The following is a 13,974-nucleotide window of genomic DNA, read 5'->3' on the forward strand; positions in this document are numbered from 1 at the left end:
GGAAGAAAAAGAGAGGGGAACCTCAAAGGATGCTGTTTTGTCACAGAGGTTCTCCAGAAAGTTTGCAGCACCTGATGAGGTTTTTAGTCTAACATAAAGATCTTCAAAACAAACAAACAAACAAAATTCTTTCCAGTAGCACCTTAAAGACCAACTAAGTTAGTTCTTGGTATGAGCTTTCGTGTGCATGCACACTTCTTCAGATACACTGAAACAGAAGTTTCCAGATCCTTCTATATAGTGAGAAGGTGGGGAGGGGTATTACTCAGAAGGGTGGTGGGAATGGGTGATTGGCAGATAGCTGTGATGAGCCTGTTGACGACTCTTAACGACTGCAATAGGTCTTACAGGAAAAAGCAAGGGGTGAGAAGGTGAAAAATGGCTTTGTCATGTATAATGAGATAAGAATCCAATGTCTTTGTTCAGACCAGGTCTCTCCATGGTTTTAAGTTTGGTAATGAGTTGCAATTCAGCAACTTCTCTTTCCAGTCTATTTCTGAAATTCCTTTGTAGTAATACAGCTACTTTGACATCTTGTATAGAATGTCCTGGGAGATTGAAGTGTTCTCCTACTGGTTTCTCTGTCTTGTGATTCTTGATGTCTGATTTATGTCCGTTTATTCTTTGGCGTAAGGTTTGGCCTGTTTGTCCAATATAGAGAGCTGAAGGACACTGTTGGCATTTGATGGCATATACAATGTTAGACGATGAGCAATTAAATAGTCCCGAGATGGTATGTGTGATGTTGTTGGGGCCAGTAATGGTGTTGTCCGGGTGTATGTGGCAGCAAAGTTGGCATCTGGGTTTATTGCAGATAAAGATCTTCATTAGAGGCAATAATAATTCCACATTTCCTACATGGGGAGGTTTCTCTCTCTCTCTCTCTCTTTCTCTCTCTCTCTCTTTTGGAGTGTACACCCTCAAGAAAAAAAACTTTGCAGGAGGTATGAAATTAATGTTGCCGCTGTTACACCACTACTCTAATAAACATTTTCACAGCACCTTTTGAGGTTTGCCTCTACTCCTTTCCTCCCCCGCCCCCGCTGATTTTGATATCTAGTGCTAACTTCGTTATTTTTGTGACAATACGACTGTAGCCCAGATACGCATTTACTTCCCAGGGCCCTGGCACTACCAAAGGCCTCCCTCACCTTCCCTAGCTGATGTCAACATTTCATCCTATCTGGACCTAGGAAGCCCACTTGTAGGATGGCACGAGGCCTACTATCTAGAGTGTACTCAAGAGCCAGCTCCAAGGTGGTTTGAGGCCCTTATCTTGAAGGAAGAGTGGGTGGGGGAGATCCCGGTATCTAGCGACTGATCTTTTTGTGTAGGCTGCCAAGTGCTGAAGCTTACAGATCACCCGCCCCCTTTGCCCACAGCACGGGAGAGGGAGGGGAGTGTGTGTCAAGCCATTCGCTTGCCTGCTTCATGTGAAAGTTCTTTCTCAATCGGATTATTTGAATCGCATCTTCTCCCGCCACTAGTGGCTGCTGCCTTGAGCTGTCCTGATTCTGCACTAAGCTGCTTAGCCGCCGACCGTGTGGGGTCGCCACCCAAAAGCATAGTTTGCCCCATAGTCTGGGGAAGTATACTTGGCTTTCAGGTTCGCCTTTGGGATACTGCCGGTAGACAGGTTTAAAAGCAGCCGTTGTCCCACTCTCGCAAACCTTTGGGTATGATTTAAATCGGGATCTCACAGCAAAACAGAATACATTTAGCAGGGCTTATTTGGAAAGAAAGCAGTAGTCAAAGCACATCAGATGCAGAATGCATAAAAACAAGTATTCCCAGCTAATTACTGATCTTCACATATAGTATGGCAGGATGGAGCTCTTTAATTTATGGAACTAAATTGTCAAAATACCAGCTAGAGGGTATTACTAATGCAGTAACACCCCTTCAAAGTAGTCAGAGTTGGCTGTGTCGTTTGCTCTTCCCCCAAAACTTAATCTCAGAGGATGTTAACCAGGCCTCTTTTCCTTCTGTCGCCATAATCATGCATTGTAAGACAAATTCCAAAATCCAGTCAGGGAATTGCTAAATGTGATCTGATTAAAGGGCTACACAAATGCTGGGGGTACTCAGCCACTAAAAGGTTTATTTTTAATTTTTTATTTCTAAACCTATGGTGCAGGCATTAGTCATAGAATTATAGAATTGTAGAGTTGGGAAAGGCCCTGAGGATCATCTGCTACAACCTCCTGCAATGCAGAAATATGCAGCTGTCCCAAATGGGGATCAAATGTGCAACTTTGGCCTTATCGGCGCCATGCTCTAGCCCATGGGTAGCCAAACTAAGGCCCAGGGGCCGGATCCGGCCCAATCACCTTCTAAATCTGGCCTACGGACGGTCTGGGAATCAGCATGTTTTTACATGAGTAGAATGTGTGCTTTTATTTAAAATGCATCTCTGGGTTATTTGTGGGGCATAGGAATTTTTTCATTCCCCCCCCCCCCCAAATATAGTCCGGCCCTCCACAAGGTCTGAGGGACAGTAGACCGGCCCCCGCTGAAAAAGTTTGCTGATCCCTGCGTTTAGCCAACTAAGCTATCCGGATATAATGAGTATATGTCACAGGTAATGTCTAATACGTGTGTTTTGTGTGAACACCATCATATTTCTCATGGGTGGGATGGTTAACCATATTTTCAGTTAGATTACTGAAGTTTTGAGTGGTGGAAAAATGTTTTGATCTCAAAACAGAATTATCTTGATAGAAGATCCCTAGATAGCACCCATCCACCCCTGGAAAAAGAGAGCTGCATATTGCTGTGTCTGTGTCTGTGTCTGTGTGTGTATCTGTAGGGGGAGTTATTGAAGATAATGCTGGATCAGGTCAATGGCCCATCTAGTCCAGCATCCTGTTCTCACAGGGGCCTACCAGCTACTCGCGGGAAGTCTGCAAGCAGGACATGAGCACAACAGCACTCTCCCCTCTGGTAGTTTCCAGCCATTGGTATTCAGGATACTGCTCCTTCCGTGGAACATGTGCACATGGAGCAAATGCACAGCTATGCCAAGATCAGTTTCTGGAGGCAGCCTTACCCTGAGAGGGCTACTTTGAGATGCAGATTGAAAGAAGCTGCATGGGCCGAGCTCTCACACTACAGAGCTTAGTGAGTGGTTTCACTGTAGAGAAGGGAAGTGGAAGACTTGAATAGATCCTGGCTGGGATAAGAGTAGCATCTAACAGTGGCTGTGCGGTTTGGCTCATGGTCACCAGTGACACAGGGCCAAAACATGCAAACAGTTTGTCTCTCTAAAGCAACCTTCTTGCCTTAGGAAGTCCTTTTTTCCTATGAAGGATAGTTTGGCCCTCAGGAAATGTATGTGTGGGGGGGGGGCTGCTCTTGATGGTGGTCGTAAAGGTGAAGGGACCTCTGACCATTAGGTCCAGTCGTGGCCGACTCTGGGGTTGTGGCGCTCATCTCGCTTTATTGGCCAAGGGAGCCGGCGTACAGCTTCCAGGTCATGTGGCCAGCATGACTAAGCCGCTTCTGGCAAACCAGAGCAGCGCACGGAAACGCTGTTTAGCTTCCCGCCAGAGCGGTACTTATTTATATACTTGCACTTTGACGTGCTTTCGAACTGCTAGGTTGGCAGGAGCAGGGACCGAGCAATGGGAGCTCACCACATCGCAGGGATTTGAACCGCCGACCTTCTGATTGGCAAGTCCTAGGCTCTGTGGTTTAACCCACAGCGCCACCCGCCTCCCTCTGATGGTGGTCATAGCCAGAGCCAAAAGTGGGTGAAGTTTGTATCATTGCAGGATTGCATAGCAACTTGCTTCCTGCTGGCCACATGAAACTAGTCTGAGGACTGCCGGTTCTCCACCCTGCTCTAAAAAGAGACTTACTTAAATGAAACAAAGCACCTGATGTGTTTTTATAATGTGTTTTGACCTCTCACCTGCTCTGGCAGCAGGCCCATAAATCACTTACAGGAATAATGTGGCCAGCTTGCTATGATTTACACTCTTTAGTCTAGCTTGGATTCACACATGCTGGATCTTGGCAGGTATCACTGCTCGCTAGTCTTCGTTGTTCAGTTTCAGGTATCTAGTTCTCCATCATGCCAAAAATTCTTGCGATTATTGAGGCCACTGCTCCTTTACCTTGCCTTACAGAAGCATATGAAACCTGTTGTAAGCTTTGAAGTTGATTGATCACCTCAACTTTAATTTCTGTGGCCATTCCCTTGTTTGCTTCCCCTTCCAGCTCTTTGCTCTTCATTCAACCTTTTAGAACAATGATGTGCAGAAAATTTTCCAGTGCTAAATTTTTCCATGGAAAATTTTCCATTTCACAATGAATGGATGGCATTTGAAAATAGAACATTAACCAAGCTTGGCAACTTCAGAGTGTTTACCTTCGTTTGCTAAATGCAAGTGAAGTCAACACACTAATTTAGATCACTATCTAGGGCATCAGAATTCCCCCCCAATGCAAATTACACAATGCAAATTATCCTAATTTGCTCTGGAAAACTTTCCAGGTGAAAATTTTCTGGAAAGCCCACATCACTTCTTTAGAATATTATTAATGCTGGGGTGCTTCTTCTTTAAAATTTTTTTGCTTTGTTTTGTCTAATGTCACTGTTCCAACTCTGTTCCAATGTCATTCTTTACTTCACACAGGAAGTGACACCGGCACTGGCCATCAGGATTCTGGGCCCACAATCTGTCTGGCTTTGTCCTCCAGTAGGATTGTGCAGTTATTTTTAAGAATTGGTCCAGGCAGCTGGCTTTGAGGTGGCTTCTTACAGAGCTAAAATGCAGATGATAAGTCTAGGGTTGACTTTGAGGCCTGGAGGTCTCTGTATTTGGAGGTTCAGTCAGACAGGAACTAGAACATTTTCATCTTTCCCCCCCTGGGGTCCATTATTTATTCGGTAAGTTGGAACTAAGAGTGTTGCAGTCTTTCTCTTGTTAATTTATTTTATCAGATTTCTCACTTTGCCCTTTGCTATAATGTTCCAGAGTGGGTTACAACAGTGAAGTACAGTATACAGTTATGAAACAGGTAGAACAGTGACAACCAGAAAACAAGAAAAGGATAAAACTATTAAAAACACTTCCATATATGAAACAACTTTAAAAAGTCGCGTATTTAAAAACACACACATTAAAATAGTTCAAATACAGATGTAGACTGGAATATAGTTGTTAGAGGCTAAGGGTGCTCAGGTCACCACAGGGAATAAGTGGATATTGGGCCTATGGTTTATGTTTTGAATGATCTGGGTGCTGGTCGATTACGTAAAGCCACAAAACTCAACCCCACAGAGTTTTTAAAGGGAAGAACGCTTGCCCAAAGGGAAACCAAGAGCTAAATTTTCAAAGGTCTCATTGTCAGGAGAAAAAGGAGCTCTTCTTTATCATCTTCTAGATCAAAATTACTCAGAGGGGCTGGTGCGTTGAAGGTTCTGCTCCCTCCTCCCCTTCTAAGGAACAGTGCTCTGTGCACCTTTCCTGAAGTTTTGAATGTCGTTTGCAGGCGGAGAATTTAAATGAGACCTCTTTTTAAATCTATTTTTGCTTTCTAAAATAGCTAATTAGCTCCTGTTGCTGCACAGAAGGAATTGCCTTGATAATGTATCGGTATTAAACAAGTCTGCTTGTTGTCTTACCACCCTTGTCCACATATGGAACTTTGGGTATTTATTAATTAAACTCTCTTTCTCTCTCTCTCTCTCTCTCTCTCTCTCTCTCTCTCTCTCTCTCTCTCTAAAGTCCTGATTAAACAAAGCTTCAGGGTCAGTTTAGTGCAGTGTATGCCTGGAGCCTTTCTGCAACGTATTTAAATTACAAATCAATATCTGTGTCTAGCTGCCAAGGTGAGTCGCTGCCGATGAGTGCCAGGAGACAGGCTGGTGTAGTGATCAGGAGAGGGGAGTGTGATGCAGCTTTCCCTGTTAGATCTGCCACCTGACTCTCCTCACTGAGCTTTGCTCTGAAGTATCTGGGTCACACACACTAGGAGATGTTTGGAAAGTGTTGACAAAGCCAGCGGATGATGATACTTGCCTCTGGCTAGTTAGGGAGGTGACTCCACCTGGTGGTGAGAAACACGTCTTGCATTTATTCTGCCTCGCTCACCATTGCCATGTGCCAGGATAACTAGTGGCGAAACACCATGGGGCATCCAGTTAGCTCAAGCACCGTATGTTAAACAGCTCCATTGTTGATTAAAGATTGGAAGCTGTAATCATCGGTTGTAGCGATAACTATGACAAAAACCCCTTCATATTTTGGGTTTTATATGGTGCGTGCACACTTTGTAGTGAGTGCTGTTACAGGAAAGGAATTCCCTTCTGCTTGTGAGAAGGGGCAGTGAATGATGCCTCTTTTAAGCTGGTACCTGCCACCCATTGTTTTCATCTTTCAAAAAAAAGGCATCACCATCACTACCTACACCCTAGAACGCCCTGCTCATTGATATTAGGCAAGCACCTTTGATGTATTGTTTTTGGTGCCTGTTTTGGCAAGCCTACCAAGACATGAATTCTAACATGTAATTATTATGTCTCTCTATATTTTTAAACTGCTGTGATTTTACATAAATTTGTCTTTTGAATTTTTTTAGGTCAGCTTGTTTTTAATACATACCTGATTTCATCGACATTTTAATTCTGTTTTTTTAGGTAAATAGATTACATGTTTTGATGGGAAAAATTTTTTTTTCCTTCCAGTAGCACCTTAAAGACCAACTAAGTTAGTTCTTGGTATGAGCTTTCGTGTGCATGCACACTTCTTCAGATACACTGAAACAGAAGTTGCCAGATCCTTCTATATAGTGAGAAGGTGGGGAGGGGTATTACTCAGAAGGGTGGTGGGAATGGGTGATTGGCAGATAGCTGTGATGAGCCTGTTGACGACTCTTAACGACGGCAATAGGTCTTACAGGAAAAAGCAAGGGGTGAGAAGGTGAAAAATGGCTTTGTCATGTATAATGAGATAAGAATCCAATGTCTTTGTTCAGACCAGGTCTCTCCATGGTTTTAAGTTTGGTAATGAGTTGCAATTCAGCAGCTTCTCTTTCCAGTCTATTTCTGAAATTCCTTTGTAGTAATACAGCTACTTTGAGATCTTGTATAGAATGTCCTGGGAGATTGAAGTGTTCTCCTACTGGTTTCTCTGTCTTGTGATTCTTGATGTCCGATTTATGTCCGTTTATTCTTTGGCGTAAGGTTTGGCCTGTTTTGATGGCTAAATGGTTTTTGATGGTCAAGCAGTATGTAAATCCTGTGCAGTATGGGTAGATATTTAATTTTTTAAAAAATCTGCTGTCTGATTTTATCGGGGACACCTTTTTAATCAATCAGATGATCTTAATAAATTTTAAGGCATCTTTGCCCCTAGTGATCCTTCTGACTGTGCAGGTTGGTGGAACTCAAGGAGGGCACAGAGCAGGACCAGTAAAGAGGATAGCCTGGGGAGGGGTGCGTGGCCTGGGAATGTCCCATGGTCTGGATAGAGAGGCCTAGAGGGACCGCATTTGGCCCACCGGCCTAAGGTTGACCAATTGCCGAAAACTTTCATACAGAACGTGTATATTTATGGCCCTCAAACCTCATTGTGCCAATAATTAAGTTAGGTACAAGAATCAGTTAATTTTCCAGTCTGGTATGTACTGAATTTTCCTTGGTGGATGTCGATCCCAGCCTTGTTCTGAATTAAGTAGCCTATTTTTCGGCAAACGAGGATCACCACCATTAATGTCGGATAGTTTTGGATCATTAATAGGCCATTGCATCTACAGAGGTGCTGTGATTTGTGCAACTACATAGGAAAGCCAAATTTCATGCGTTGCTGAAGACAGATGAAAGGAAGTCCTTCTTCACATGGCACATAGTTCTTACGGCATTCAGCGCCATGAGATGTAGCGATGGCCACAGACTTAGATGGCTTTAAAGGGGGGGTTAGATAAATTCATGGAGGATAAGGCTATCTATGGCTACTAGCCACGATGGCTATGTGCACCCCCTTAAAATTCAAGGGTCTCTGAGTATCAGTTGCTGGAGGACAATGGGAGAGGGCTGTTGACCTTGTAGGCTTCCCAGAGGCATCTAGTTTGGTTAATGGGCCAAAGAGAATGCTGGGCTAGATGGGCCTTTTGTCTGATCCAACAGGGCTCTTCTTATGCTTTTACATTCACACTTTGAATGTAGAGCCCAAAGTGATGTTAGAGACAGTGTTCTCTGGATAGGTGGTGGTCTCTGGGTCTGCTTAGGAGAAGAGTTGCCTTTTGTGACTTCAGAAAGGGAAAAAGGATTGTCTGCCTATATGAGGGCATTGCTGTTTGCTCTGAGTGCTGTTCTGTACTCCATAAACGTGTCATTGGCATTCAACTTTTTGTCTAGGGAGAGGTGCAATACGTCCGCTGTAGTAAGTAGAGGCAGAACAAAGGGTAAGAAAGGAAAGCTTTTTCTCTTAGACATGGGCATGGCTGGGTCTTGCTGACCACTGTCTTTGTATCCCCAGACTCCATCTGTCCCATGGTGATGTCCGGCCTTGCCACCAGGGCAGCCAATCTGGCTGATGGGGGAGTCCACAGGATAAAGCACAGGCCGGCACTATATAAGTACCGTATTTTTCGTCCCATAGGATGCACCAACTTTTTTGGGGGGGAAATAAAGGGAAATTTTTTTCCTTTATTTCCCCCCCCCAAACCAGGTCGGGGAACAGTGGGATGGCGGCGCTGCGCCTTCCGGCTGTCCCCCGAGCTTGTGGGGCTGGCCGATGTCTGCCCGGCGCGAGGGGCGCTCTGCTTCAGGGCGCCCCATGCGCCGGGGGCAGGCTGCGGACACCTGAGCGAAGCACGGGACGTCCTCCGGAGGGCGCCCCGTGCTCCGCGCCTCAGGCTGCTGCCCGCAAGCCTTGCGCTCCCGGGGGAACTCCCCCCGGGCATGCAAGGCTTGCGGCTAGCTTCCTGGAGCCTGGAGAGCGAGAGATGTCGGCGCACCGACGCCTCTCGCTCTCCAGGCTTCAGCGAAAGCCTGCATTCGCCCCATAGGACGCACACACATTTCCCCTTTATTTTTGGAGGGGGAAAAGTGCGTCCTATAGGGCGAAAAATACGGTATGTGGTCTTTTTCTAGCTTGCCCAAGCTCTGTGGTGCTGAAGGGCTGCAGCTCCGTCTACGGCTGAGCAAAGGTTGCTTTTCCGCCTACATCTCACCCTGCTAGAGCTAATGGGGGCCTCTGAAACAAAGGCTGCTTACTGGGTCTGCATGAGTCACTAACCTTTGTGCCAGGGAGCAGCGTTCGGTGCTTGAACATGCAAATCTGGAACCTCATGTCTATGTGTACAGAGTGAAATTTATCTCTTCGAAATGACCTTACCGAGTGAGGCTTTCCCATAAATGACTGACACTGGCGGGTGGGCCAGCTGAACCCGGAGAGGTCTGCTTGGAGTTGCCACTTAATTCTCAGCTACTTAGTTTTCCCCTTAGCAATACCAAGCATATTAGAATTATAGAATTATAGAATTATAGAATTGTAGTGTTGGAGGTAATGCTGAGGGTCATCTTCTAGTCCAACCCCCTGAAATGCAGGAATCTCAGCTAAAACATCCATGACAGATGGCCATCCAACCTCTGCTTAAAAACCTCCAAGGAGGGAGAGTCCACCACCTTCCAAGGTTCCACGGTTGAACATCTCTTACTCTCAGAAAGTTCTTCCTGATGATTAGTCAGAATCTCCTTTCTTGTAACTTAAATCCATTGGTTTGGGTCCTACCCTCTGGAGCAGGAGAAAACAATCTTGCTCCATCTTCCATGTGACAACCCTTTAGATAGTTGAAGATGGCTATCATATCTCCTCTCAGTCTCCTCTTTTCCAGTCTATACATACCCAGCTCCCTCAACCATTTCTCATAAGGCTTGGTTTCCAGACTCTTTATCATCTTGGTCACCCTCCTCTGCACATGTTCCAGTTTGTCAATATCTTTCTTAAACTGTGGTGCCCAGAACTGGACACAGTACTCCACGTGCGATCTGACCAAGGCAGAATAGATAGGGACTATTACTTCCCTTGATCAGGACACTACCTTTCTGTTGGTGCAGCCTAGAATAGCATTAGGTTGTGTGTGTTTTTTGCTGCTGCTCCTGCTGCATCACGCTGTTGACTCATGGTAAGCTTGTGGTCTGCTACAGACCCTTACATCCTTTCCACATGTACTACTAGCAATCCAGGTGTCCCCCATCTTATATTTGTGCAGCTGATTCTTCCTGCCCACGTATAGAACCCTACATTTGAAATTCATTCTGTTAGTTTGGACCCAGTTCTCCAGTCTGCTAAGGTCATCTTGAATCCCGATTCTGTCTTCTGTGGCATTAGCTACCCCTCACAGTCTGGTGTCATCTGCAAATTTGATGAGCATCCCCTCAATTCCTTCATCCAAGTAATTTATAAAGATGTTGAACAATGATGGGTCCACAGGCTGACTAGTCAGTAGTCACCTTGGCTGTCTCCCCCCACCCTTCTTGAAGATGGGGATAACATTTGCCTGCCTCTGGTCTGCAGGGACCTCAACTGTTCTCCAAGAATGTTTAGAGAGGCTCTGGGATTACACCAGGAAGCTTCTTTAGTGTCCTTGGGTTCAGCTCACCAGGCCCTGTGTGATAATTAATGTTAATTGTGGACATTGTAAAACATGAACAACCATAATATAATGTCTTTGTCCTTAGTGGCTACAATTAATATTGTTGCATGGACCAAGATCTATTCCCCCATCCAATAACAGTTGTTTTCAAACAATTATGAATCTTGATGGGTTAGGGGGGCATGCATTTTAAATATTTTGTGGGGTGTGCATTTTATTGACTATTCTGCATCCCACTGAGAAGATTGTTATTATTGTACCTAGACAATATGAACATTGTAAAATTTCCTGCCAGCAGTGAAGAGCAGTGTGACTATACTGATGTCCATCCCAAGGGGGCTGATCTGAATTCACAGTTTCATAATAGCCTTGCTTTTCTTGGTAGATGTTTAGTGGGTGAAGTCATATAAGTTTTCCATCTTCACAGAAGGTTATCAACAGAAATGAGTCTCTGGTTTTTTTCTTTATCCTCTGTTAGATGTGAAAGGCGGGAGTCTCAAGCTTCCTGTTCACTCTCTAATACTTTATGTCACTCCTCTGGGTGGATGAGGACAGTTGGGGTTGCCATTTTGTGTATACTCTGAGAGAAACTAAATTTGTGAAAAGTTCACAGCTAACTTATCCCCAGGAATAATTGATATTTGTAAACATTTTTCCAACAAAACATTTATTATTTTTAAAAAAACCTGATGCTGTTTGTAAACCCCATAATCCAAATTGCAATATTCTCAATGAGCCTAAGGAATCCATAGGTTTAAGCGAAATTGTGCAGAAAAAACAACGAACAAAAATGGCCACTCTGCTGGAAGATGAGTGTTTTCCCTGTGCAAAATCCCTTCTCTTACTGTTGGCCAGAAAAGGAACGGATATGATGCCATCAGAAAAGTTGTTTGATGCATGTCAAAATCCTGTGTTCTCTTTCACCAGCAAAAGTTAACCCAATACGAACCCAATACAACTCTCTAGTTAGCATGGTCAGTGGTCTGGGGTGATGGGGAGCTGTGATCCAACAATCTCTGGAGGGCCACAGGTTTCCTATCCCTTCATTATAGAGTTGTCACACTCTATAGTAGCTAGTAGCCTAGCTACTTTGATCTTGAGAGCAGCTTGGGAGATGTGGTACTGAACTTTAAACACCAGGGGGAATATGTGATCCTCCTTCTAATGCAGACATATGTTAGAAATGGGCCCCTTTTCAAACACTAGCTTTTAAAGTGTACCCAGTGATAAGGCTTTTACAGCATACTCTCCTGAGAAACACTGCCCCAGCCCAGCAGTCTGATTTTTGTGTGTGTGCGCACGCACACAGTAAATAGTTAATTTCATTAGGAATTGCTTCTCTTTGAATATTTGCAAGCAGGTATCTCTCTTCCCTGGTCTCCTCCCCTCCCCCCCCCCCCACCTAATAGAAACAGAGCATTGTCATAATTGTCCATTTGGGAATGGAGCCCTGTAGAGACTTCCCTGGGAAGAGAGGAGGAGGCTGCTGTTTAGTGCCTTTGTAGAGCACAGAACCCTCCATAGCATTTACTCATTAGCTTCTACCCTGCTTTTTCTGACACTCAGCTTTGCGCTCAGGGGAAGTTCATTTAAAAAGGGAAGCCATTAATGAGAGCTTGCTAGCCTCCCTACTGAGAACTCTCTCTCTCTCTTGCTGCATAGATATTGTTAACCCTGTAGCACCAGGAGTTGCAGCAGCTGTTAGGTATTGCTAACAGACACTTCCAGGAACTGTACAAGGGATGTCAGCATCTAATACCCTATTTTTCGCCCCATAGGATGCACCGGCCCATAGGACGCTCCTAGTTTTTTGGGGGGGAAATAAAGGAAAAAAAATTATTTCCCCCCCAGGTGCGGGGCTGGGGCGGGGGAAGCCCGAGCTTCCCCCGACCCCAGCCCCCAGAACAGGCTGCTATCCGCAAGCCGTGGGAGAGCTGCGCGAAGTCGCGCAGCTCTCCCACAGCTAGCGGAGTGCTGCACGAAGCCCGAAGCTTGGGGCGTGCTGAGCCCAGCGCGCCCCAAGCTTCTGGGTGCCGGCAAGCTCTCCGCTAGCCATGGGAGAGCCGCGTCTCCCACGGCTAGCGGATAGCTTCCTGAATCCTGGAGAGCGAGAGGGGTCGGTGCGCACCGACCCCCCTCGCTCTCCAGGCTTCAGCGAAAGCCTGCATTCGCCCCATAGGACGCACACACATTTCCCCTTCATTTTTGGAGGGGGAAAAGTGCGTCCTATAGGGCGAAAAATACGGTATTTCCTATAGCAGTATCCCAGAAGTATGTTGAGGAATTAGATTAGCTCAGAGAACAAGCCTCCCTGAAAAAAATATATTTCCCAATAAGATTTGATGCCCAAGAAGAAATGGTGTTGAAATTTCCCTAGCTAAATAGTAGATCATAAAATAATAGAACAGTAGAGTTTGAAGAAACCCCAAGGGTCATTGAGTCCATCACCCTGCAATGCAGGAATACCGACAATGGCATGTAATGCAGTGGTGCTGGTGAAGCTAAGCAGGCACAACCCTCTTAGTTGCCTAGATAGGAAACCACCAATGAACCATGCATGAGAGCTCCTGCAACTCCTTGGAGCTCCTTTAGTACTAAAGGAGCTTGCAGTTGTAATCTCAGAACCTCTGTCTATAATCTTGGGGAACAGTTAAAATAAAACCATTTTGCTTTCTGTAAATGAAGGGGCTATGTGTGTTTCACATGGTAACAGCAGCCACGAAATTAAAAGACGCCTGCTTCTTGGGAGAAAAGCAATGACAAACCTAGACAGCATCTTAAAAAGTAGAGACATTACCTTGCCAACAAAGGTCCGTATAGTAAAAGCTATGGTTTTCCCAGTAGTGATGTATGGAAGTGAGAGCTGGACTAAAGATTTATTAATTAAATGTGCATATGGATAAGAACAATAGATCTGAATTCTGAAGCAAGAAGCATACTGCCTTTGTTTTTAGGTGTCTTAGCCTGGCATCTTAGCAGGCATCATCTAAGAAGAAGCATTCTCTCCTAAGGAAGAGAAAAATGAGAGATGCCACTTTTAAGATGGTGCTTGCCATTCAGCATTCCCTAAATACTAGTACAGTTGTACCTTGGAAGTCGAACGGAATCCGTTCCAGAAGTCCGTTCAACTTCCAAAACCAAAGTGCGGCTTCTGATTGGCTGCAAGAAGCTTCTGCAGCCAATCGGAAGTCCCGTCAGACATTCGGCTTCCAAAAATAGTTCGCAAACTGGGACACTCACTTCCAAGTTCGGGAACTGAGCTGTTTGACTTCCAAGGTATGACTGTATTCTTGTAAATACTTGTGAAAAAACCTTGCTATCCAGTTAATTTGGGGGGAGCTCTGGGATGAATAAAAGTTTTGAAAT

At 45.0% G+C, this 13,974-nt stretch overlaps 1 protein-coding gene across 10 annotated transcripts in view; it reads left to right on the forward strand.

Moving 5' to 3' along the window:
* DGKZ (diacylglycerol kinase zeta) overlaps nt 1-13,974 on the forward strand; it is a 135,877-nt gene that overhangs the window by 52,372 nt on the left and 69,531 nt on the right. Inside the window, exon 1 of one of the 10 annotated variants that reach the window (XM_083601406.1) lies at nt 8,492-8,586. The exons of 8 other annotated variants lie outside the window; for them this stretch is intronic. In XM_083601406.1, the coding sequence (XP_083457532.1) occupies nt 8,501-8,586 (86 nt within the window). In that variant the 5' untranslated portion in view covers nt 8,492-8,500. Of the gene's footprint in view, nt 1-8,491; nt 8,587-13,974 lie in introns of those variants that run through there. One more of the 10 variants, XM_083601409.1, reaches the window with a different exon arrangement.

This window comes from Podarcis filfolensis, assembly GCF_964270895.1.
Source record: "Podarcis filfolensis genome assembly, chromosome: 1".
In the NCBI taxonomy this organism is placed as follows: Eukaryota; Metazoa; Chordata; class Lepidosauria; order Squamata; family Lacertidae; genus Podarcis; species Podarcis filfolensis.